The 24,594-nt window shown below is 40.1% G+C and overlaps 1 protein-coding gene across 14 annotated transcripts in view; it reads right to left on the bottom strand.

The window, feature by feature from the left end:
* MBTD1 (mbt domain containing 1) overlaps window positions 1-24,594 on the bottom strand; it is an 83,841-nt gene that overhangs the window by 16,849 nt on the left and 42,398 nt on the right. For 12 of the 14 annotated variants that reach the window (XM_054546535.2, XM_024234985.3, XM_054546537.2 and 9 more), the window contains 8 exons: window positions 23,415-23,497; window positions 12,899-13,016; window positions 9,810-9,944; window positions 9,155-9,243; window positions 8,716-8,950; window positions 8,044-8,099; window positions 7,617-7,721; window positions 1,187-1,334 (listed from right to left, as the gene is read on the bottom strand). In XM_054546535.2, the coding sequence (XP_054402510.1) occupies window positions 1,187-1,334; window positions 7,617-7,721; window positions 8,044-8,099; window positions 8,716-8,950; window positions 9,155-9,243; window positions 9,810-9,944; window positions 12,899-13,016; window positions 23,415-23,497 (969 nt within the window). The remainder of the gene's footprint in view (window positions 1-1,186; window positions 1,335-7,616; window positions 7,722-8,043; window positions 8,100-8,715; window positions 8,951-9,154; window positions 9,244-9,809; window positions 9,945-12,898; window positions 13,017-23,414; window positions 23,498-24,594) is intronic. The other 2 variants (XM_054546536.2, XM_063718137.1) reach the window with 1 other exon arrangement.

Below are 24,594 nucleotides of genomic sequence, written 5' to 3'. Positions count from 1 at the left end.
AAAAGTGGCTCTCTTTTTCTGTTTACTACAATGGTACACTTTTGCTCTTTCAATCCTAGGCTTTAGAAGAGTCTAGCACCTAATAGTATGGAGTGACATTTTTCTTTCCTTGCAAGAAAGAAAACTGGCTGAGCAAATACTATTTTTATAGACCTCTGTTATAGCTTTCCTCCTTTCTTAGAGGAGCAACTTAATGCTCAAGTATTAAAATTGGGAAAATCACTGGTTAAGCCATGAGTAAAACAGCCATCCTTTTAAAGTACACATAGGGCTGGGTGCAGTGGCTCACGCCTATAATCCCAGCACGCTGGGAGGCCAAAGTGGGCGGATCACTTGAGGCCAGGAGTACGTGATGAGCCTGGCCTACATGGCAAAACCCTGTCTACTAAAAATAGAAAAATCAGCTGGGCGTGGTGGTGCACACCTCTAATTCCAGCTACTTGGGAGAGGAGGCACAAGAATCACTTGAACCTGGGAGGCGGAGGCTGTAAAGAGGTGAAATAGCACCCCTGCATTCCAGCCTGGGTGACAGAGCGAGACTGTCTCAAAAAAAAAAAAGTCCACATATCTAAGTGTGGTGGTTCACTCCTAATCCCAGCACTTTGGGGAGGCTGAGATGGGAGGATCACTTGAGGCCAGGACTTCAAGACCAGCCTGGGTAACATAGTGAGATTCCTGTCTGTACATACAAAGAAAAAAGGAAAAAAAAAAAAAAAGTCAGACATGGTTGTGCCTTTCAGCTGTAGTTTCAGCTACTAGGGAGGCTGAGGTGGGAGGATTGCTTGGGCCCAGGAGTTGGAAGTTACCGTGAGCTATGATTGTGCCACTGCACTCCAGCCTGGGCAACAGAGCAAGACCCTGTCTTTATTGGGGAAAAAAAAAAAAAAAAAGTATGCTATAGCCTGTTGAGCCTACACTACTGACTCAACAGAGTTTGAGCATACCAATTCATATTATAAAATACACAGATGCTCAGGAAAAATTCTATACTACTGTAATTTATTAAAGTAAGCTAGAATACAGTACTTCATACTTTTAGAGCAACCTACAGCTCCTGTATGTATATGTTTATCCACACACATTATATACATACTCAGGAAATCTAGGGCTGTGTTAAATGTTGTAAACAAAAACCATGTAAGAAGAAAGCAACGATTAAAACCCAGTGTTTATTAGGATGAAGTACCTCTGGGTGGAGTAAGTTCAATCATGTTAATTTCACAGAAACCGACAGGGAAAATAGAAGGAGAGGTTGCATGGTAACAGAACCAGTCAGATCCGTCTGCTGCTTCTGAGCCATCGATCCCAATCATCAGGAATCCGTCAGCTAGCACCTTTTTAATGAAGAGAATTCTAAGTACTTGAAATTAGATACCACTATTATAAAAATAATACTTTGACATTCTAAAAGAAAGGAAAATCTATTATATAAAGGTCTCTTCAAAGTGAAACATGCTTCTCTATTGAGTTATGGTAAATAACAGAAGTTCTAATGGAAAAAATCTATATAAATTCTAGTGTGTTCCAGAAACAAAAGCAGGATTACCTATAACTGACCTCGAAGGTCTGGGAAAAGCAGTGCCTTTGACCATGGCTATAGCTGCCTGCTGTTGTGGCATCATGAAACTGGGCTGAGTCCTTACTATTTACCTATCTAGTTTCAGCTAGGCTCCAAATCCTACTTGGTAACACTTTTACTTCTTTCTTTCTGATTTATCAAATACAGAGTTTTTACAAACGGTCTCTACCTTCTTCAGGCTCCAACTTGATCTCTTTTATGCTACAGATAACCATACTCCTCTATGGCAGATGCTACGGCCGGTCCACATTAAGGGTCCTCTTGTTCGTTTCTTCACGCCTCAGGGACTGTTGTAACAAGTACCCAACTCCCCCTTTTTGAGACAAGGTCTCACTCTGTCACTCAGGCTGGAGTGCAATGGTGCGAACATGGCCCACTGCAGCCTTGACCTCCCTAGCTCAAGCAATCCTTCTGTCTCTGCCTCCTGAGTAGCTAGGACTACAGGTGCATGCCATCACACTCAGCTAATTGTTTAATTTTTATTTTGTAGAGATGGGGTCTCACCATGTTGCTCAGGCTGGTCTCAAACTCCTGGGCTCAAGTGATCCTTCTGCCGTGGCCTCCCAAAGTGTTGGGATTACAGGCACGAGCCACTATGTCTGGCTGTCCCCACCCTGCCCTTTTTTTTTTTTTTTTTTTTTGAGACGGAGTTTCCCTCGTCACCTAGGCTGGAGTGCAATGGGTCAATCTCGGCTCACTGCAACCTCTGCCTCCTGGGTTCAAGTGATTCTTCTGCCTCAGCCTCCCAAGTAGCTGGGATTACAGGCATGCGCCACCACGCCCAGCTAATTTTTGTATTTTAGTAGAGATGGGATTTCATCATGTTGGCCAGGCTGGTCTCGAACTCCTGACCTCAGGTGACCCACCCACCTTGACCAGGCTGCCCCCCCCTTTTTAAAACTAAGACAAACTTCCCCATCTTGCCCTATTACCACTGGAATTTTGCTTTCAAAAGACCATCTCTTATACTCTAATGTTTCCCAATTTCCATTATATTAAAAATATTTTGGCTGGGCGCGGTAGCTCATGCCTGTAATACCAGCACTTTGGGAGGCTGAGATGGGCAGACACCTGAGGTCAGGTGTTTGCAACCAGACTGGCCAACATGGCGAAACCCAGTCTCTACTAAAAATACAAAAATTAGCCAGGCATGGTGGTGGGGACCTGTAATCCCAGCTACTTGGGAGGCTGAGGCAGGGAGAATTGCTTGAACCAGGGAGGCAGAGGCTGCAGTGAGCCAAGATCATGGCATTGCACTCCAGCCTGGGTGACAGAGCAAGACTCTGTTTCAAAGGGGAAAAAAAAATTTTTTTTTTTTACCTTGAAATAGGTTCAAGGTTATAGAATAGTAGAATAAACTCTATTCACCCAGACACTCAATTGAAGTTACATACCACGCAACTCCTTGCAGTTGATTTTTGTCTTTATCTATTCTTTTATTTTATATATATATACACATACATATATATATATATATATTTTTTTTTTTTGAGATGGAGTCTCGCTTTGTTGCCCAGGCTGGAGTGCAGTGGTACAATCTCAGCTCATTGTAACCTCCCCCTCCTGGGTTCAAGTAATTCTCCTGCCTCAGTCTCCCAAGTAGCTGGGATTACAGGTGCTCACCACCACACCCGACCTATTTTTGTATTTTTAGTAGAGATGGGATTTCGCCATGTTGGCTGGGCTGGTCTTAAATTCCTGGCCTCATGTGATTCTCCTGCCTCTGCCTCCCAAATATTCCTTCATATTTTTTATTTATTTGTTGAATTTTTGTTTTTGGCTGTCTTCTTCCTGCAGTATGTTGCCTTTACCTAAACTGCTAAATTCACGAATAAACTCCTAATTTGCCCAACCTCACTGAGTCTCTGCTACTTGCTCACTACTCTTAATTTTGTTTTGTTTTTTTTTTTTTTTGAGACAAGGTCACCCAGGCTGGGGTGCAGTGGTACAATCATGGCTCACTGCAGCCAACTTCCCTGAGCTCAAGGTGATGCTCCCACCTTAGCCTCCTGGGTAGCTGGGTCTATAGGTGTGCCACCACACCCAGCTAATTTTTGTAAAGACAGCATTTTGCCCTATTGCTCAGGCTGGTTTTGAACTCCTGGGGGCCAAGGTGGGCTCAAGCAATCTGCCCGCCTCGGCCTCCCAAAGTGCTAGGATTACTGGCGTGAGCTACCACACCCAGCCTACTGTTAATTTTCTGAAACATTTTCTCCTAGTCTCTTATCACATTCTGGTCTACCAATCAATCTTCTCATCTCTCTGATCGTTCTTTCTGCATTCCTTTTGGTACTTGCTCTTTCATCTCCAACCTTCAAGTTTCTGATTTTAGCTCTTTTCTTTCTGTTTTGATGACCTCATCCACCCCAGTGCTACAATGATGAACTTCTACACCAGTGATTCCTAAAGTTTTATCATGAGTTTGCCTCTCTTCCAGTGTCTCGGTCCAGCATTTTACCTGCATGCTGAACATATTCTCTGAGTTAGTACAGGGTGTCAAATCAACAACTCCTCTTACTCCTTTAGAGGTAATCAATCACCATATTCCACAACTCCACCTCAACTTGCCATTAATCTCTGTCTTGACTTTGCTATCTTGTTTGATATAATTGCTTTCAGCCATCCTCTATGGATGCTGCCCCTCTTAGACAGTAAAACTTTCCTTCAGTCCAACCTCTGTTCAGGCCAGTACCTGTACTAAGTTATCTTGTCTACTAAAGAACTCTCAGATGACTTGACCAAGTGTTTAAAGACTGTAATAATGGTTCCACATTATCTTTTGGTCCCTTCCCCCAAGTTCCTTTCTCTGGTTATTCCTATATGGTAAACATGTACACTAAATTTACTACTCTTAAGCTTGACAGCTTTGCCTAAGACCTCTAGACAGAACTACCCCACTTACATTGGATTCCTTTCTTCATTCTTCTAAATACAGGTGACTAGACTAGGGACTTGTATGTATCACGTATGGAACTAAACCAAAGGCTTAGCTCAGCTATTCAGACTCTTTCTCAGTAATCAGAATTAACAGACACAGAGACTGTTGTCACGTGCGTGGGAGCTGGAACTGAAAGGATCCTCCCAGTTCAGCCTCCCAAAGTGCTGGAATTGCAGGCATGAGCCACCAAGCCTGGCCTTGACTGTGATTCCGGTCATGTAGACATGGAGTCGATCATGGGAATCCATGTGATTTTTGTTGTTGTTGTTTGAGACAGTCTTGCTCTATGCTTAGGCTGAAGTGCAGTGGCTCGATCTCAGCTCACTGCAACCTCCACCTCCCGGGTTCAAGTGATTCTCTTGCCTCAGCCTTTCGAGTAGCTGGGATTATAGGCACACACCACCACACCTGGCTAATTTTTGTATGGAGATAGGGTTTCATCATGTTGGCCAGGCTGGTCTTGAACTCCTGACCTCAAGTGATCCACCCGCCTTGGACTCCCAAAGTGCTGGGATTACAGGCATGAGGCATTGCACCCAGTCTTTATTTTTTTCTTTTTTTTGAGACAGAGTTTTGCTCTTGTTGCCCAGGCTGGAGTGCAATAGCACAATCTCAGCTCACTGCAACCTCCGTGTCCCAGGTTCAAGCATTCTCCTGCCTCAGCCTCCCAAGAACTGGGATTACAGGTGCCCGGCCCCAGGCCCAGCTAACTTTTTTGTATTTTTAGTTTCATCATGTTGGCCAGGCTGGTCTTGAACTCCTGACCTTGTGATCCGCCCTTCTAAAGTGCTGGAATTACAGGTGTGAGCCACCTGTAATTGTAATAAAAAAAGGGCCTGGCCTTTTTTTTTCTTTTTAACATGATCAAGGTGTTTCAGGAATCAAGTGTTTTTAATTATTTTATTTTATTTTTTTTTTGAGACAGAGTCTTGCTTTGTCGCCCAGGATGGAGTGCAGTGGTGCGATCTCAGCTCACTGCAACCTCCCCTTCCCGGGTTCAAGCGACTCTTCTGCCTCAGCCTCCCAAGCAGCTGGGACTACAGGTGCCCGCCACCACGCCCGGCTAATTTTTGTATTTTTAGTAGAGATAGGGTCTCACCACATTGACCAGGCTGGTCTCGAACTCCTGACCTTGTGATTCGCCCACCTCGGCCTGTTTTAAATCTTATTGGCTCATTCTGATCACTAGTCAGGAAAAGAGGAAGAACAGGGTTTGGAGCCAGTCTCGTCCAGCTGTTTGACCATGTGACATGGCAGCCATCATAATTGTTTTTCTTTTTCTCTGTTTTTTTTTGAGACAGAGTCTCACTCTGTCGCCCAGGCTGGAGTGCAGTGGCGCCATCTTGGCTCACTGCAACCTCCACCTCCCGGGTTCAAGTGATTCTCCTGCCTCAGTCTCCTGAGTAGCTGGGACTACAGGTGCGTGCCACCACGCCCGGCTAATTTTTTGTATTTTTAGTAGAGATGGGGTTTCACTGTGTTAGCCAGGATGGTCTTGATATCCTGACCTCGTGATCTGCTTGCCTTGGCCTCCCAAAGTGCTGGGATTACAGGCGTGAGCTACCATGCCCGGGCCATTGTGACTGTTTTTCTTTTAGCTGAAGGTTTTAAACTGTTGAAATGTAAATCACGATTTAAGTTACACCTTTATGTAAGCAGACTTTCCTTAGGTGGTTCTTGACCATGGCTGTACATGATATTCACCTGGGACCTTAAAAAAATGCCAATGCTAGCCAGGCAGGTGGCTCCTGCCTGTATTCCCAGCTACTCAGGAGGCTGAGGCAGGAGAATTGCTTGAGCTCAGGAGTTCGAGACTATCCTGGGCAATACAGTGAGACCCCATTGCTAAGAAAACAACAACAACAAAAAAACTGGTTGGGTGTGGTGGCTTGTGCCTGTAGTACCAGCTGCTCAGGAAGCTGAAGTGGGAGAACTGCTTGAGCTCAAGGCTGTGGTGAGCTATGATCACACCACTGCATTACAGCCTGGGTGAAAGGGCGAGATACCATCTCACAAAAAAAAAAAAAAAAAACAAACAAAAAACAAACAAACAAAAAAAAAACAAGGCCAGGCATGGTGGCTCATGCCTGTAATCCCAGCACTGTGGGAGGCCGAAGCAGGTGGGTTACTTGAGTCCAGAAATTTGAGACCAGCCCGGGCAACATGGTGAAATCCCATCTCTACAAAATATACAAAAATTAACCGGGCGTGGTGGCATGCACCTGTAATCTCAGCTACTTGGGGGGCCGAGGCAGGAGGATCACTTGAGCCTGGGAGGCAGAGGTTGCAGTGAGCTGAGATCATGCCACTGCACTCCAGCCTGGGTGACACAGTGAAACCATGTCTTTAAAAAAAAAAAAAATGCTGGGTGCTGTGGCTCACGCCTATAATCCTAGCACTTTAGGAGGATTGCCTGAGCCCAGGAATCTGAGAACAGCCTGGGCAACCTAGGGAGACCCCGTACCTACAAAAATAAAAATAAGAAAATTAGCCAGGCATGATAGCACACACCTGTGATCCCAGCCACTCTGAAGGCTGAAGTGGGAGGGTCACTTGAGCCTGTGATCACACTACTGCACTCCAGCCTAGATGACAGAGAGAGACTGTGTCTCAAAAAAAATGAACAAACAAACAAAAAAAAACCCCAAGAATTTCTCTTCTAGGTCTTTTTGTAAGAGCAGTTTCAGATGAGGGGGAAAAGAGAAAAGCAGCAAAAACTACTACCGAAAGGAAGAAAAAGGCCTAAAAAGGAAACACAGGAAATTGAAGATAAACTTGGCCTTGTTACAATTCTGAATTGGACTAGCCCTGACTAGGAGTAACTTAAATAAATATTTTTCCTCTAAATTAGGACATACTTCCATAAATAAATGTAGCAGACTCAAAATGACAATCTTGACAATAACCTATATAAGAAAGATCAGAGAATTCTAATTTATTTTGAAATTCCTAGCAACCTTCTCCCCAGTGAAGATACACACACATACACATTTTATGTCAAAACGAATATGCTTGGGGACTCCTTCTATTAGCTTAATTGCATTTCTATAATTGCATTCCTGTAATTGCATTTCTATATTTTAAAACCTATTATCTTACCTTTCTAATGGTTGCGACACATATTGTAGAAAGATTTAATGGGTCTATAGCTTCCAATTTCATTCCTTCCTTGAACCATTCCCCACTCTGGTCTACTTCTTTTACCTAAAGAATTATATGAAAGCACATCTACTGTTACAAATGTTGTTATTTTAATAATTAAAATATTACCAATGTGAAAAGATTTACCAGGTGCCTTCTCCTACCTACCTAATATTATAACTCAAACTTCCATTAAGGTTTAGAGAGAATTCAAATAGAATTTAAGAATAATTATAATAAAGAGTTGTGACACCTAATGAATTTACAAGGTCTTAATTCTTTTAAGTGAACATATGTAATTGTGATTTCCATAATTTTAGGAAAAAACCCACAACCCTCTTTCAAACCTAATTTACAAATGAGGGTTCTTATAAAAACTTCTTACCTTAGCAAATAAATGTGGTGGTGTATCAAAATGTCCATCCTGTTTCTTTGTAATATCTACAAGGAAAAGTTACACACTAATCTGTCAGCATTTGTGAGAAGACCAAAAACCACGTTCTTTGAAGGCTTCAAACTCACAAAGTATGTCATACTATAAAACATGGCAAAAAGACATGCCTTCTACATTTGGGGTGAATATTCTTTAATAGTCTTTTCTCTCTTCAGGGTACATGTGCATATATGCTTTTAAATATATTCAGCCAATTTTAATGCTCATAATTTTAATGTAATTCCCTAGTTAGAAAATTACAACTTTAGAAGCATGTTTTCATGTGCTTAGTATTAAGTCTAACCACGTTTAATCTTGCTATTTTGATTAAAATTGAATGGAAAGGCAAAGGTATCTTTAGATCTTTCAAATGGGCTGAATAATAAAAGAAACAATTGTAGTTGTGACCAGAAGTTCCTTCTTTTGGAGAACAAGTGGAAGGAATACAAAAAAATTTATTAGGACACTAATATGGTGTGAACCTTCACTAATTAAGGTAGAAGAAGCAGCCCAAACAACTAGAATGCTATTTTTCATCTATGCAATTCTGCAGAGAAAAATAACCAACTAGTATAATCAGCCTCAATGATGGTTTTGACAGGAGTTCTTGTGATAGGTGCTTACCAGATCTTTTGAATCGATGACCTATGCTTCGAGACCAACCAATATGATGTATTAATGGGCTGTGCATATGGCACCAGAAGTCATCTGTTCTATCTTCGCTTTCTTCATACACTAGTCTTAATCTTCCTCCAATTACACTTTCCACCACTGCTACTCGTGTTCGACACAAATGCCTCTTGTCAACCACTTCTACTCTCATGCAAGGTTTGAAAGGATACTGCATACTCTCTGAAACCTTAAAAGCATACAAAAAAAAACTGCTCGAAATTTATGACAAAGGTCTACAAGAAATTTTCGTATTATACTGTAAAAAATACTGAATGCGCTTGAAATGTAACACAGATCATCTGGTTCACAAAATTAAACCAATTCCTTAAAAATGTTCTCTGTTACCCTTGTTTTTTAGAGCTCTTCAGTCTTTATAAGATCCTGTTTTTACCTTTTGTGAGAAATCAGGAGGCAGTGTTTTGGCACCAGTAAGTCGTTTCACTAGAAAAGCTTTCCAGTTTGTATATTTATGCTGAATAGCTAAAATAGAAGAAATAACCAGTTATACTTTAGCAAAAAAGAACTGTTTCATAAATTATTTGTTAAAAAAGTAACAGATTTCCTTGCAAAGTCAGGCTATTAACATTCTGAAAAGTAACAAATATAGAGAAAGCAAGTATATGCCTTGCCAGCAAAAAGCTGCTTGACACCGAAAAAACTATTTTAATTCCTTTCTTTTTTTTTTTTTGAGATGGAGTCTCGCTCTGTCGCCCAGGCTGGAGTGCAGTGGCGTGATCTTGGCTCACTGCAACCTCCATCTCCCTGGTTCAAGCGATTCTTCTGCCTCAGCCTCCTGAGTACAGGCACGCACCACCATGCCCAGCTAGGGAGAAGTTGAGATGGGGTTTTGCCATGTTGGTCAGGCTGGTCTCAAACTCCTGACCTCAAGTGATCCGACTGCCTTGGCCTCCCAAAGTGCTGGGATTACAGGTGTGAGCGACCATGCCCGGCCTTTAATTTCCATATTACTCTAACATTACCATGTGTAAAATAGCATTAAAGTACACATATAAAAAAATTACAGTAAGGGTAAATAAACTACTTACTTCTAGGAGGAACAAGAGGTTTTCCGCTGGCTGCACACCAACCAACTGGATGGATATCAGAACCACATATATTGCACCAGAAGTCCAGACCAGAGTCATTTTCAAATCCTTCATATCTTAAAAGGGCATTGTAACCTGAAACCCAGAAATAAATCACTACATAGTAAGAAAATAAAATTAAATAAAACAATACAGCACCTGATAGCAGTTGTCAAACTAGTGTCTATCTGCAATACAATCACCTGCAGGGTTTGTTAACAGACAGATGGCTGGGTCTCACTCCAGAGATTCTGATTTTGTAGATCTTGGGTGGAACTAAGAATATGCCTTTTTAACAAGTCCTCAGGTGATGCTGTTGCTGCTGGTCTATGGAGCAAACTTTGAGAACCATTTGTTCAGTGCAAACAGTTCAACTGTTTTCAGAGCATGGCATCCTTACATGTATTTCAACTGTACCCATAGTTTCCTTTTCTTTTCTTTTTTGGAGTCTTGCTCTGTTGCCTAGGCTGGAGCGCAGTGGCACTATTTTGCCTTACTACAACCTTGGTCTCCTGGGTTCAAGCGATTCTCCTACCTCAGCCTCCTAAGTAGCTGGGATTACAGGCATATATATGTAATTATACATATATATTTATGTATAAACATATAAACATATAAAAATACATATTACATATTTATATTATATATAATTATATATATATATTTTATGAAGACAGGGTCTTGCTCTATCACCCAGGCTGGAGTGCAGTGGTATGATCTTGGCTCACTGCAACCTCTGCCTCCTGGGTTCAAGTGATTCACCTGCCTCAGCCTCCCGAGTAGCTGGGATTACAGGCGTGTGCCACCACGCCCAGCTAATTTTTGTATTTTGTAGAGATGGGGTTTCACCATGTTTGCCAGGCTAGTCTCGAACTCTCAACCTCAGGTGATATGCCCACCTTGGCCTCCCAAAGTGCTGGGATTACAGGCATGAGCCACTGCGCCTGGCCTTGAAATATATTTCAAAGAAATTGCTTTATCCAGCTGCTTAGGTGGCCAATTACTCCTGGGTAATTTGAATGTGGCTACTTTAAGAATCTAAATTTTTCTGTCGTATGTATTTAGAAATAAGATTTGAATATGCCAGGTAAAAAGTTCAATAAACACAAAGAAAATTATGTAAAATGAGTTAAAAACTGTGTGTCCTAGGCAAATAGGAAGGCTTATTCTTGGAAAGTACAAAAAATATGTAATATATCCTATTTATAATTTCATAAACTTTATGTTGATAAAAGATTACGATTTAATTTAAGGCCTTTAATGAAACAGAAAAAGGCCAATATATGTGTATTTCAGGTTAGGAGACAAGTTCAGTCAGCATTTTCATGTCTGTGAAAACATATAGCCTTAAATGTTCAGTTTTAAAATTCAATAATTTCTCAGAACAATTTATGAGTTTGCTAATTACTGCTGAACTCTAGCTTCTGGTTAACATTAGGCTCACTTCTACAATGGCATTAAAGTGGCTTAAAAGAAGATACATGATGCAGTTAGATAAAAGAGAAATGTAAAATCGGAGATGGAAGGCAGAAGTAATTTTTGGATAGTAAATGCACTGATTTTAAGAGCTATTTAAACGTAACTAACTTAAACACCAAGGGCAAAAATAATATGCTGTTGTTTTAAATTACAGTGTACAGAATAATACAAGCATTTAGTGAATGCTTATATAGCTGGGAAAATGTTTCAAGAAAAAGATGGGGAATTGACCTGGGTAGTAGTACAGTTCAGTACAGAGATGGGACACTCTTGCAAGAGTAACCCAAGGCACAGAGGTGACAAAAACATGCTGTATGAAGGGGAAAGGGAGACTGGCCTCATCACAACAGATCATTCATGCTGGAGAACTACAATACATCTGGCATGTGGTATAATGGTGCAACTCATCAATAGCCATAAATGCCATAAATGCTGGCCATCTTGATCCTTTAAGTACAAAGAGGCCATAAAAGATGCTTGAACAGAAAAATAAAATTAAAATAATTTTTAGGTAAATTAAGTCAATTAGCAGTACACAACAGAGCAGTCTACAGTGTGTTTTGAGGAGAATGCCGGAAATAAAACTAGAGAGAGTAGGAGGAGTTAAAAATCTGTCACAGTAGTAATCGAAGATAACTTTTCTTATGAGTGGCTGCCTGCCTGTCCTCCACACTGCCCTACTACACTACTCACTGAGTACCTTGTCATATCAATGCCTGGTAGTAGTCAACATGTGGCTGATGTGAACATGCTGGAAAAAATACAAGTCTTATACTTCTGGACATCATCCTTTGTCCACATTGTCTACCACAGTAGATTCCTAACATGTTTATTTCATGAGCAGTAAAGGGCTTGGTATGGTGGAGGCACTGGGAATAAAGAGAAAGGAAGAACCCAAGATATATAAAATTATCAACACTTGTATAAATTTGGTATTAAGGTTCTTACCACTTTATTTTTATTTTTTTTAAATGGAGAATGGGTCTCGCTATTTTGCCCAGGTGGGTCTTGAACTCCTAGGCTCAAGCTATCCTCCCGCCTCTGCCTCCCTAAAAGCTGGGATTACAGGCATGAGTCACTGTGGCCAGCTCTAATCACTTTTTTTAGTACCTCAACTTTTGTTACTTTTCAAAGTAACATATACATTATGGCCTATATATCTGGTCTATTGCTGGATTATTTTTATGGCTGTGATCTAAGAATTACTTTTACATTTTTAATGGTTGAAAAGAAAAAAAAAGGACATTTCATGATACATAACAATTATATGAGATTCAAATTTCCTGTAAATAAAGTTCTACTGGAACACAATCACGTCCATTTGTTTATGTATTGCTAAGGGTGCTTTCATGCTATAATGATAGAGATGGATAGCTGTGACAGAGATCATATGGCCTGCAAAGTTGAAAATATTTGTTTGGCTTTTCACAGAAAACAATTTGCCAACCCCTGCCCTATATCATAACATATTTTTTATTTGGCAATACTTGCGAAATTTATCAACACGCTTTTTTACGAAAGGTTACAAGGATCTCTGCATTTTCTACTAAATTATTATTCATGCTTTTCACCTGCTAATTTTACAATTCCAGCAATCCAGAAGACTTTGGTAGGTAGGCTGCAGTCTGTATTGGGAACTTCTACTCTCACATTTTCTGAGATATCACCCCAGCAGGTCCCCATAGGTGCCTGTCATATAAAAATCATTAAATTATTGTCTTATTAACACAAAGCCTAAAACATATCATTGAAAATTAAGCAGTACCATCAATAATAGGAATATTAAACTAAAAATGTCATCTTAATTCCGTTTGTTTCCTAGATTTCGATCTGGAAAAAGCCAGTTTCAGGGACAAACAAGATAAAGAGAATTCACATATATTAGACTAGATTCATGCTGACTTCAAAATTTGATACTGTCCTAATATAAGATTTAAGCAGCGATTTTTCTATGAGTGGAATTACAAACTCAATATCAGATTTAATAGGATTAAACTGATTTAAGAAATTTATTATTTTTAATATGTACTGAATGAATACACTTTACCCTAATTTCTAATTTTAAAAGATCTGGCCAAAGAGCAGAAAGAAAAACAATTCCAATCAGCAATGTGGTTTCCAACAACATGAATAAGAGAAATGAAAATTTTCAATTTAAGTTAAATTCATAGAATATAAATCTAGTCCACAAAGATGGACATGAGGGAAAAGCACTGGATAAAGTTATTAAGAAGGTGGAGTTGAAGAATTTTGGAGATGAGTACCATGGTAAACTATTTAAATTATTATTTCAAAATTTCTCATGTAGAAATTACTATAAAGAGAAAACTTCCAATGTTAGAACTGGTAATCACTAGCCTCCCACAGCAAATGGTTAAGATGGGGACTCGGAAAATCAATTAAATGAGCATCATGAAGGGATTTTCCGAAATCTAACAGATGTTCCCAAAGTACTGTTTCCATTATATTTTAATCTTTAAAACTCAAGGCAATTCACAATTACTTGGAACTCATGCAATGGTAAATTAAATCAAATAAGCAAATTTAAGAATATAAATGCTGATAATACTAAACAGTTTCTGTTGCTCTGGACAATCAGTTCCTCATTAAATTTAGAAACTTGATAATAAAGAAAAGGATTATGTGAGGTTATAAAAGACTTGATAGTATGAACAAATCAGGAAAAACCAAAATAGCCTCAAAGCTCAAAGATGAGCAAAGATATCTAGGAGTTACATGAACTACCCAATTTGAACATTAGGCAAATGTCCTCCATGCAAGGCCCCTCCTACTTTGGTGGATGCTCACCCAACAGGAGGATTAGCCTAAAACAACATTCAACCCCTACCCTCTCAGTAGTTTCTGGAATTTCTGAAGGAGAGGAAGAGAATGTCAAATACCGAAGTTCGATAAGTCTAGAAACCAAAGACAGAATCAATTAATGGCTACTGGTTTAAGTAGTAAGCAATGAGTTTACCTCAGTAACTTGGAGAAATGGACTAGCTCAACTATTTGCGGTTCTGGAAGGGTACATATAACTATCTCCCCGACTTGTGCAAAAAATAATATATTCATTGTGACTACCTCTTCTTTAAACTGAAAGACTGGACTCTTCAGGTTCTGCTATCTTTCCCCTATATCATTCTAGACTGTAGGGCCATCCCTGTTGCCAGCAGATATGATCAAAAAAGGAGAAACTAGAAGGAAGACAGGTAACATAGAATAAGCTAACATATATTAACACAAAGATCACGTATTCATTTCTGTGAGGATGTACCAATTCGAGCAGATAGATGCAGTTAAACGAATGCAGTGCAGCATCCATCCCTCTTTGTCTGGTTACCAAATCTGTGAATTGGGTTTATTTTTCACTGAGAAGAAAGAGGCGTGCTTATGCTAATGGGCTGGGGGTCAGGTTGGCACACTGGTAAGTAAGTTTGGCATACAGTACTCCCTTTGAGCTAAATGTGTCATAGACTTTTATTTTTTAAAGCCTTAACATTTGTTGGGAGAAAACTTTTAATACTATTTTATTAAAGAAAACAAAATGTCAATATGCTTGCTTAAAAAATAATGTTCACTTTGGTGGAGTATACTGTGTTTTGGTCCCTACAGTCTGGATTGGTATAGGAGAAAGTAGCAGAAAGTGACATTTGTTCTTGCCTGTAAGGTTGTGGTTCTGCTAGGCCCTCTTAAACCAATCCATATGGTTCATTCTAAGAAAAAAAACGAAGAAACAACATCAACAAGAAAGAGCACCACAGTCATAGCATAGTATGTGCTCAATGTGTTGAAATAATACGGTAATTTCATAGATATGTCTGCCCTTTTGTTTAAAATGAATATTCTTAAGTGTGGAAGACTAAATGACCCAGGGCTTGACAGCCATCTTCGTCCAAGTCATCTGTCTTCTCTTGCTGGCAGGAGGGATACCTCTGAAAGTCTGGATTGGCATAGCATGAACTAGCAGAACCATAATTTACAGGTAACAACAAATTTACCTTCCAGACTCAGGACGCGAGGTCCACCTCAGGCTCCTCCCAAACAAGGAAGATCTGCTCCACCACTTCCTGCTCCAGGGCCACTCGTGAGGGCTATCTGGGAGCGACTCTCCTTCCCTGCAAGGTAAGCTGTCATCAGGTCCTGCAGGACACGGCCAAATCCAAATGCTGAGGGGTCCCCAACACAAATGTATGACAACCTCCACATGACTGTAAGAAAATAACTGGGTGGGAAGTCTTATTTGCTGTACTTCAAGATCATTCCCAGATAGTCCAACAGCTCAGCTGGCTAGTATTCAGACTCTCAGGGGGTTGATGCACTGCACACACGATGCTTTATGGCAGAGATAAGAGATTTCCCTCTGCAGAGCTGCCAACCAAAGATAACCATACAATCTTTAATATTAATCTGTGAGTGGGCAGAGACAAGACCGGAGGTCGCATATAAGTAACCAAGAAGGAATAATTTATCCCAATGAGATGGCAAATGTACAAAAAGCCATCATCAAAATGTCTTCAGACTAACAGGCAAAGTACATCTAGCAGAGGATGATGAAATATTATTTGGAAGGGGAGAAAACATTACAGAAAATTAAGTAGAAAGAAATGAGAGTTCCTAACTATTTACAGAATTTTCTGGTAGAAAGTAGAAAAAGAAAAAAAAAAAAACTGTTCCTGCCTTCTCCATAAAGTCCACTCACCTTTTTTTTTTTTTTTTTTTTTTTTTTTTTTGAGACAGAGTCTCACTCTGTCGCCCAGGCTGGAGTGAAGTGGCACGATCTCGGCTCACTGCAACCTCCGCCTCCTGGGTTCAAGCCATTCTCTTGCCTCAGCCTCCTGAGTAGCTGGGATTACAGGCACGTGCCACCAAGCCTGGCTAATTTTTGTATTTTTAGTTTTGCCATGTTGGCCAGGCTGTTCTCTAACTTGTGACCTCAGATGATCTGCCTGCCTTAGCCTCCCAAAGTGCTGGGATTACAGGCATGAGCCACTGTGCCTGTCCTCCACTCACCTTTTGATTTGATACCAGAATCTATCTTTTGGGGTGGTGGCAGCAGGCAGATGGGGAGTCCAAGGAGAGGACAAAAAGGATAATGGGATGCCTAGGGTGGAAGTAAGATTAAGGCTGAGATAATGCTATGCATATGTAAAAAGATAGGAAGCACTGGTTACTCATTTGAAAGGCGGCCGGGTGTGGTGGCTCACACCTGTAATCCCAGCAGTTTGGGAGGCCGAGGCAGGTGGATCACTCGAGGTCAGGAGTTCAAGAGCAGCCTGGCCAACATGGAGAAATCCTGTCTCTATTAAAAATACAAAAACTAGCTGGGTGTGGTGGCACATGCCTGTAGTTCTAGCTACTTGGGAGGCTGAGGCAGGAGAATCACTTGAACCCAGGAGGCAGAGGCTGCAGTGAGCCAAGACTGTGCTACTGCACTCCAGCCTGGGCAACAAAGCAAGACTCTGTCTCAAAACAAAAACAACAACACAACACCACCACCACCACCACCACCAAAAACCGCATAAAACAGTCAATAATTTTTTTTTAAAAAACCATATTAAACCAGTATCACTAAAGAATTGGCATGGTGTGGTGGCTCACGCCAAGCACTTTGGGAGGCCAAGGTGGGCAGATCACTTGAGGCCAGGAGTTCAAGACCAGCCTGACCAACAAGGTGAAACCCTGTCCTGACCAACAAGGTGAAACCCTGTCTCTACCCAAAATACAAAAATTAGCCGGGTGTGGTGGCACGCACCTGTAGTCCCAGCTAGTCAGGAGGCTGAGGCACAAGAATTGCTTGAACCCAGGAGGCGGAGTTTGCAGTGAGCCAAGATGGCGCCATTACACTCCAGCCTGGGTGACAGAGCAAGATTACATCTCGGAAAAAAAGAAGAAAAAAATAAAAAAGGAAAAAAAAAAATTTAAGTTAGGCTTTCTTTAAAACAACGGGAAGACAGGGCCAGGCGTGATGGCTTATGCCTGTAATCCCAGTACTTTGGGAGGCCAAGGTGGGAGGACTGCTTGTACCCAGCAGTTTGCAACAGCCTGGGCAACATGGCGAAACCCCGTCTTTACTAAAAATAGAAAAAAATTAATACAAAAAATTATCTGGGCATGGTGGTGTGTGCCTGTAGTCCCAGCTACTTGTGAGGCTGAGGTGGGAGAGTCACCTGAGCCCAAGAAGTCGAGGCTGCAGTAAGCTGTAATCGTGCTACTGGACTCTAGCCTGGGCAACAGGAGAGAGACTGTTCAAAAAAAAAAAAAAAAAAAAAAAGACAAGACAAGGTGATGTTTATTATGTTAGAGTCCACTGCTTTCCTGCAGAGAATTTATTTCATGACAACACTCAGACTAGTTAACTGAGATGGAGCACTAACAAGTACTGAAATGGAGCAAAACTTAAGAAACCAATTTAAGTTTTATTTCCATTAGAAGGAAAATCCTGCAATCTAGAATGCTACATTGAAGATTTTAACTTCAGTTAAAATGGAGATGAAGTAATATGATTTATTTCTAACCTTTAATAGAGTCCTGTGTGTGGGGTCACAACTAGGGAAAAAAACCCAAAAATGACTCTACTTGAAAAAGATTTTACTAACAAGCACATAACTGAGAAATAGATAATGAGTTTTACTATAAACTATTGCTACTGTACATACACAAAAGGGCTTTTATTTTTCTTTCCTTAAAACCTAGAAGTATATGTGATATGCACTGCAAAAAAACATGGTAACTTTATCCCTTCAAAAAAGCTGACATACATATAGGTCAGACAAAAGAAAGAGGATTAGAGTATGTCACATAAGTAACAAGAGGGTATCTGTGGAGGCAGAATGAAAAAGTATGTGGCCAGGCACGGTGGCTCACACCTGTAATCCCAGCACTTTGGGAGGCCGAGGTGGACAGATCACGAGGTCAGGAGTTTGAGACCAGCCTGACCAACATGGTGAAACTTTGTCTCTACTAAAAATACAAAAATTAGCCGAGTGTGGTTGCGTGGGCCTGTAATCCCAGCTACTAAGGAGGCTGAGGCAGGAGAATTGATTGAACCTGGGAAGCAGAGGTTGCAGTGAGTCAAGATCACACCACTGCACTCCAGCCTGAATGAAAGAGTGAGGCTCTGTCTCAAAAAAAAAAAAAAAAAAAAAAAAAAAGAAAAGGTATGATAAACTCAGCTGAAAAGTTTCTGCATATATGTGTACAAAGGACTTTTTTTTTCTTTTTTTTTTTGGGTACAAACTACAACTGTATTTGAGGGAGAAAATGGGATGATTTCAACATTTCTGATCTTAGTAAAGACAGCATCAATAAGACATGAGATTATTAGTTTAGGTACCAAACAGAAGAAATCTGAAGTCTGTAAATATATAACTGAAAGAAGACGACTTTATGTACATTTATACATTTTAGCCCGTGCTACAATACCTAGGAAAAAAAAAAGTTTTACTTGATTTCACATGGCAAATAATGGAAAACAGAAGTGCTTCAATTTAAAGTCTTTAAGTAATTAAAAAATAATGAAGAGTGCTTAATTTATTTATTTATTTTTGAGACAGAATTTTGCTCTTATTGCCCAGGCTAGAGTGCAGTGGCGCAATCTCGACTCACTGCAACCTCCACCTTCTGGTTTCAAGCAATTCTCCTGCCTCAGCCTCTTAAGTCTAGCTAATTTTTTTTTCTATTTTTAGTAGAGATGGGGTTTCACCATGTTGGTCAGGCTGGTCTTGAATTGCTGACCTCGTGATCCGCCTGCCTCGGCCTCCCAAAGTGCTGGGATTACAGGCGTGAGCCACCGTGCCTGGCCTGAAGAGCATTTATTTTTATTTATTTTTTGAGACAGTGTCTCATACTGTCACCTAGGCTGGAGTGCAGTGGTACAATCAGGGCTAACTGCAGCCCTGACCTCCTGGGCTCAAGCAATCCTTCCCCTTCAGCTTCCTGAGTAGCTGGGACTATAGGCATGTGCCACCATGCCCAGCTAATTTTTTTGTAGAAATGAGGTCTCACTATGTTGCCCATGCTGGTCTCAAACTCCTGGGCTCAACTGATCCTCCTGCCTTGACCTCCCAAAATGCTGGGATTACAGGCGTGAGCCACTGCTCTTGGCTAGAGTGCTTTAAAGCCAAATATTCTGAATACACAGACATTAACTGAAGCCTCTGCCGGGTTAAAATTAAATTACTAATAGAAAATAATCTGTGAATTTCTTTGATCTATACATTGCACCTAACTGGCATATAATACTGTATTACTATTTTGGAGATTTTTCCACCATTAGGATAGATATGGATACTGCTCTTAGGGGCTTAATTAAAAAGCACATAAAAAAAAAAAAAGACTTGCATTATGAAAAATGGGTTAAAGCCCAAAGCTGAAAATTAGAGTCCAGCTACTCAATAAAGTAGCAAGTATTCTTCATTTATAAGAGATGGACTAGCTGAACCAGATGATTTTAAAGATGCCTTCTAGCTTTGTGACCATATGATTTAGGATTAATTAAAAGTGATATTACCCAATTTTAGTGGTTTCCAGCCTCAGGAACTGCCAACGATGGGGTGTTCAAATGTCAGGAGCCAAGGCTCTCACAGCAACACCCCATCTCTGCCAGAACAATCAGTGCAGTTTCCTCTTATCCTGTGTTCTGAGGTCTAAGATTTTTGTTAGAGAAAAGGGGAATTCTTGCCAACGTATGGCAAGTAAAGAAAAGAAAAAAAAAAAAGGGGGCAATTATGATGCTTAAATAAAAGGTCTGAAAAACTAACCCCTAGGTACAATAAAAGACATATCAGCCAATCATAATATACAGATTTTTAAGTAGTATATATGTGGGTGTATGTATACATATATGTATAAACACACACACATATGTATATATGCACATCATATATATATATACACATACACACACACTTTTGTAGAGACAGGGTCTTGCTATGTTGACCAGGCTGGCCTCAAGCCATCTTCCTGCCTTGGCCTCCCAAAGTGTTGCGATTACAGGTGTAAGCCATTGTGCCCAGCCTAAGTAGATATATTAAATGTCAATTGGGGCTTGATTTCCTTTGCTGATTATAAAAAAAAAATTGTCCAGTACTGTTGTAATTGAGTGACTGAGTATAAGCCACTATGAATAGTTACAGGAATTATCAAAAAGGATATAGTCCTATGATCTACTCTGTAGAAAGTTCATTCTCAGAAGCTTACAGACAGACCATGGAAAGAAGAATTATATTCTTGAAATTCTATGATTTTAGAACTAATCACAATAATATCTAAGTGCTGGAAAACAGAAAGTATTTATCTGGGATCCTTATTCTAGAAGAAGAGGTTGGGTTAAGTTAAAGAAGCCAGGGCTCTGACAGCATCCCCATCCCAATTCCTGATTCAATCACAACAGCTCTGCCTCTGTGTTACATGTTACACGCTAGGTGTTCTTTCGTAAATTATGTTTGAAAAAGAATCTCCTAGGAGCAAGAAAGGCTCCCGACTTGTACTCAAGTAGAAGAGAAGGCAGGTGTAGAGTCTGGAACAAAGAGGCCTTCCTGACTAATGAACCAGTTTCAGAGCAAGTGTCAAGTCTTAGAAGACTCTGATGATACAAGGCAGGATCTTGTACTCCTAGTAGCTCCTGACTATAGGTTTTCTAAAGACAAAGCTAGTAACTCTCCTTAGAGACCCAGAAAACTGTTTCGGAGGGGACAACCAGAAAGAGTCAACTCTAAAGGACAAAATCAAGTGCAGCATGAAGTGTGGCCCCCTTAACAAAATGGCTTCAAATGAATATGCCAGTTAAGGTAAGAGAGCAAGCTCTTTGTACAAAAACATACCAAGGAATTATTAAGACAGATTTTTCCTGTTTGATAAGGAGAAGGCAGTAAAGAGAGGTAAACGGAACAGGAAGGCACTGGGTCCACATAATTGAGAAACAGATGCCTCATTTCTGAGTGAGAAAGCAGAGGCTCCACATTCTTATTAATCATGTGGTAAGGTTAGCTGCTTGATTCCCTGATAGAACATTTCAATCTCAAAAAAGGCAGAATTGAACAGTCAACCAAGTTCATTATTACCATAGAAATTTTCTCATAAATAACTTTAATATAGTATAACAATTCAAAGATTTGGACAGAAAATAAAATATTATACTTCTGGGGTTGAAATGCCATTCTTTTTAATACCCTGACTACTTACAGAAAAGTTTGATATGGTTTATAATATAAAAACAGATACAAAAAGAGAGAAAGGCCATTCAGAAAGAGACAAAAGACAAATGTTCCAGGAATCTGAGATGAAAGAGTTACTGTAACTGAGAACTTAATCTAATTCTGAGCTTCAGGAAAGCAATATCCCAAGAGAAGAGAGTTAAAGATTTTCTTTTTAAAGATCTCTCTTTAAAGCTGCTATTGCTGTGTATGGAATATTTCTCACAAATGTGACACTATTATCAACATTACAGCAAAATAAATCACCTACTTTACACAGAAATAAGATTCCATTTAAGGCAAGATGTCACTGACTAAGGGCTTCACATTGTATTTTCAAGAATGAGAATTAGCAAATTAACATGCTTGACCTTGATCAAACTCCTTTACTGGCCATGAATCACTGAAAATTCGCTTAGATTTCTACAACAGGAACCTAAGCTCAGCTTTGTTCACATGCTGTTATCTAAAAATAAAGTCCTAATTTTTTTTTTTTTTTTTTTGAGACTGAGCATCGCTCTATTGCCCAGGCTGGAGTGCAGTGGCGTAATCTCAGCTCACTGCAACCTCTGCCTCCTGGGTTCAAGTGATTCTCATGCCTCAGCCTCTCGAGTAGCTGGGATTACAGGTGCCCACCATCACCCCTGGCTAATTTTTGTATTTTTAGTAGAAACGGGATTTCACCATGTTGGCCAGGCTGGTCTTGAACTCCCGACCTCAGGTGATCCACCTGCTTTGGCCTCCCAAAGTGCTAGGATTACAGGCGTGAGCCACCGTGCCCGGCCTAGAGCCCTAAGTTAACAAAATGTTAAGTGCAAACAAAAGTTCATGTATTTTCTAAATTCTCTTTTCTTCTTAAACATGTATAGCAGCAGAAAAGATCTTTAAGTATTAATTAAAGTTGCAGTCAGGTTAAACAAGTATTAGACAGAATTAATCAAATCTAAAGGAATAAAATAATCAAGGAAAGAACTTGTCATCAGATAAATTTTAAACATAATTCTAAATTATTTTAAATGCTCTGTAACAATCCACTTGCTGAAAAGAAAACCTTTTAAAGGGTTTCTCATGATATATATATATATATAGCACATATTTCAGCTCACAATACTATGTTACTAATAGTTCCTTGTTTTTGTGACTTAACATTTGGAGACAAAAAAATTAAGAAAAAAGATCCTTCCTCTTCTGAATTATCAGGTCAAATTGCAGATTTAAGTAACATACATAATGAATGGTTTCTGTTAGGTCAAATCGTATGACATTGTCAATATGCACATTTTTGATACACAATACTAGTAATTTCATTTACTTTCATTTTTTGTAGAAAAGAAGTCTCACTATGTAGCCCAGGATGGTCCTGAACTCCTGACCTCAAGTGATCCTCCTGCCTCATTCTCCCAAGTTGCTAGGAATACAGTTGAGCCACTGTGCCTGGACAAAGCTAGCAGTTCAACTTAATATGAACATCTGATGAGGCTGGGTGTGGTGGCTCATACCTGTAATCCCAGCATTTTGGGAGGCAAAGGTGGGAGGACTGCTTGATGCCAGGAGTTTGACACCAGCCTGGGCAACATAGCGAGACCATGTCTTTACAAAAAAATTTAAAAAATAAATAAATATAAAAGAAGATTAGTATTTATAAGAGAAGACTAGAACTTCTCCCTGTTTAAAATAACTTCAAACTGCAATTTCTTTATAGGAAACTTGTACTTACAAAACTTACAGAAGTTCTTGTTAACTATTATTAAGTATAATAATAAAAGAAGCATTTCAATTACAAGCATAAAAACAAACACCTTCTAAGGGTAAAATGCTTAGCTGTTATTGTACCTTCAGATTTAAACAATGACTAAGTACTTCAAAATAAGGTGAGAAATTCTGTACTTACATGTTTAAAACAGGTAACCGGAGCTGCTATAAAGCTATTGCTATTGATGTAGTTACCCCAGCTGAAACCTTCCATGGAGACTGCTAAAATGAAACAAATTTAGATATATTACAATTCTCAAATCTTTTATTTATAAGAAGGTTATCATTGTTAAAATGTGTGAATGGACATAAAATTAATTTATCCCATTTAAAGAACGTTTTCTTTATGTAAAGATCAAATAACTTCTCTAAATAGCATGAGCTTTGGCTTATATCATATTTGCAAACAAACAGGAGTTTATTTTTTTTGAGACTGAGTCTCCCTCTGACACCCAGGCTGGAGTGCGGTGGCATGATCTTGGCTCACTGGAACTTCTGCTTCCCAGGTTCAAGTGATTCTCCTGCCTCAGCCTCCCGAGCATCTGGGACTACAGGTGCATGCCACCACACCCAGCTAATTTTTGTATTTTTAGTAGAGATGGGGTTTCACCATATTGGCCAGGCTGGTCTTGAACTCCTGACCTCGTGATCCACCTGGCCTTGGCCCTGGGATTACAGGTGTGAGCCACCACGCCTGGCCAGGAGTTTCTTAACTGTTCTATACATGACACATGCTCCTGAGGAAGTGAGGTACAAGCTCTTCGGTTAAAGGGAGCAAAGAGAAGTTGAGAGAAGTGTACAGAATGACAAACACTGTTGTGGCTGCTTTTGTGCTTTTATTTCCATTCAGTTCTTGCCATGTACCTCAGTGAGATACCTACCCCATATCACTTTTAATTACCTCACTTATTGCCTCTTCTATTTACTCACTTATTGCCCTCCTCACTATTTACTCTCTTATTGCTCTCCTCATTATTTACTCACTTATTGCTTCACTTTCTATTTACTTCTATTAAAAATCTTCTGGCCAGGCGCTGTGGCTCACACCTGTATTCCCAGCACTTTGGGACGCTGAGGTGGGTGGATCATTTGAGGTCTGGAGTTCTAGACCAGCCTGGCCAACATGGTGAAACCCTATCTCTACTAAAAATACAAAAATAAGCCGAACGTGGTGGCGTGCACCTGTAGTCTCAGCTACTTGGGAGGCTGAGACATGAGAACTGTTTGAACCCATGAGGCAGAGGTTACAGTGAGCTGAGATCACGCCACTGGACTCTAGTGTGAGTGACAGAGCAAGACTCTGTCCCGCCCAAAAAAAA

The sequence above is a fragment of the Pongo abelii genome, chromosome 19, assembly GCF_028885655.2.
Source record: "Pongo abelii isolate AG06213 chromosome 19, NHGRI_mPonAbe1-v2.0_pri, whole genome shotgun sequence".
Taxonomy (NCBI): domain Eukaryota; kingdom Metazoa; phylum Chordata; class Mammalia; order Primates; family Hominidae; genus Pongo; species Pongo abelii.
The sequence above is the reverse complement of the archived record's forward strand: the minus strand, read 5'-3'. Positions and strand labels throughout refer to the sequence as shown.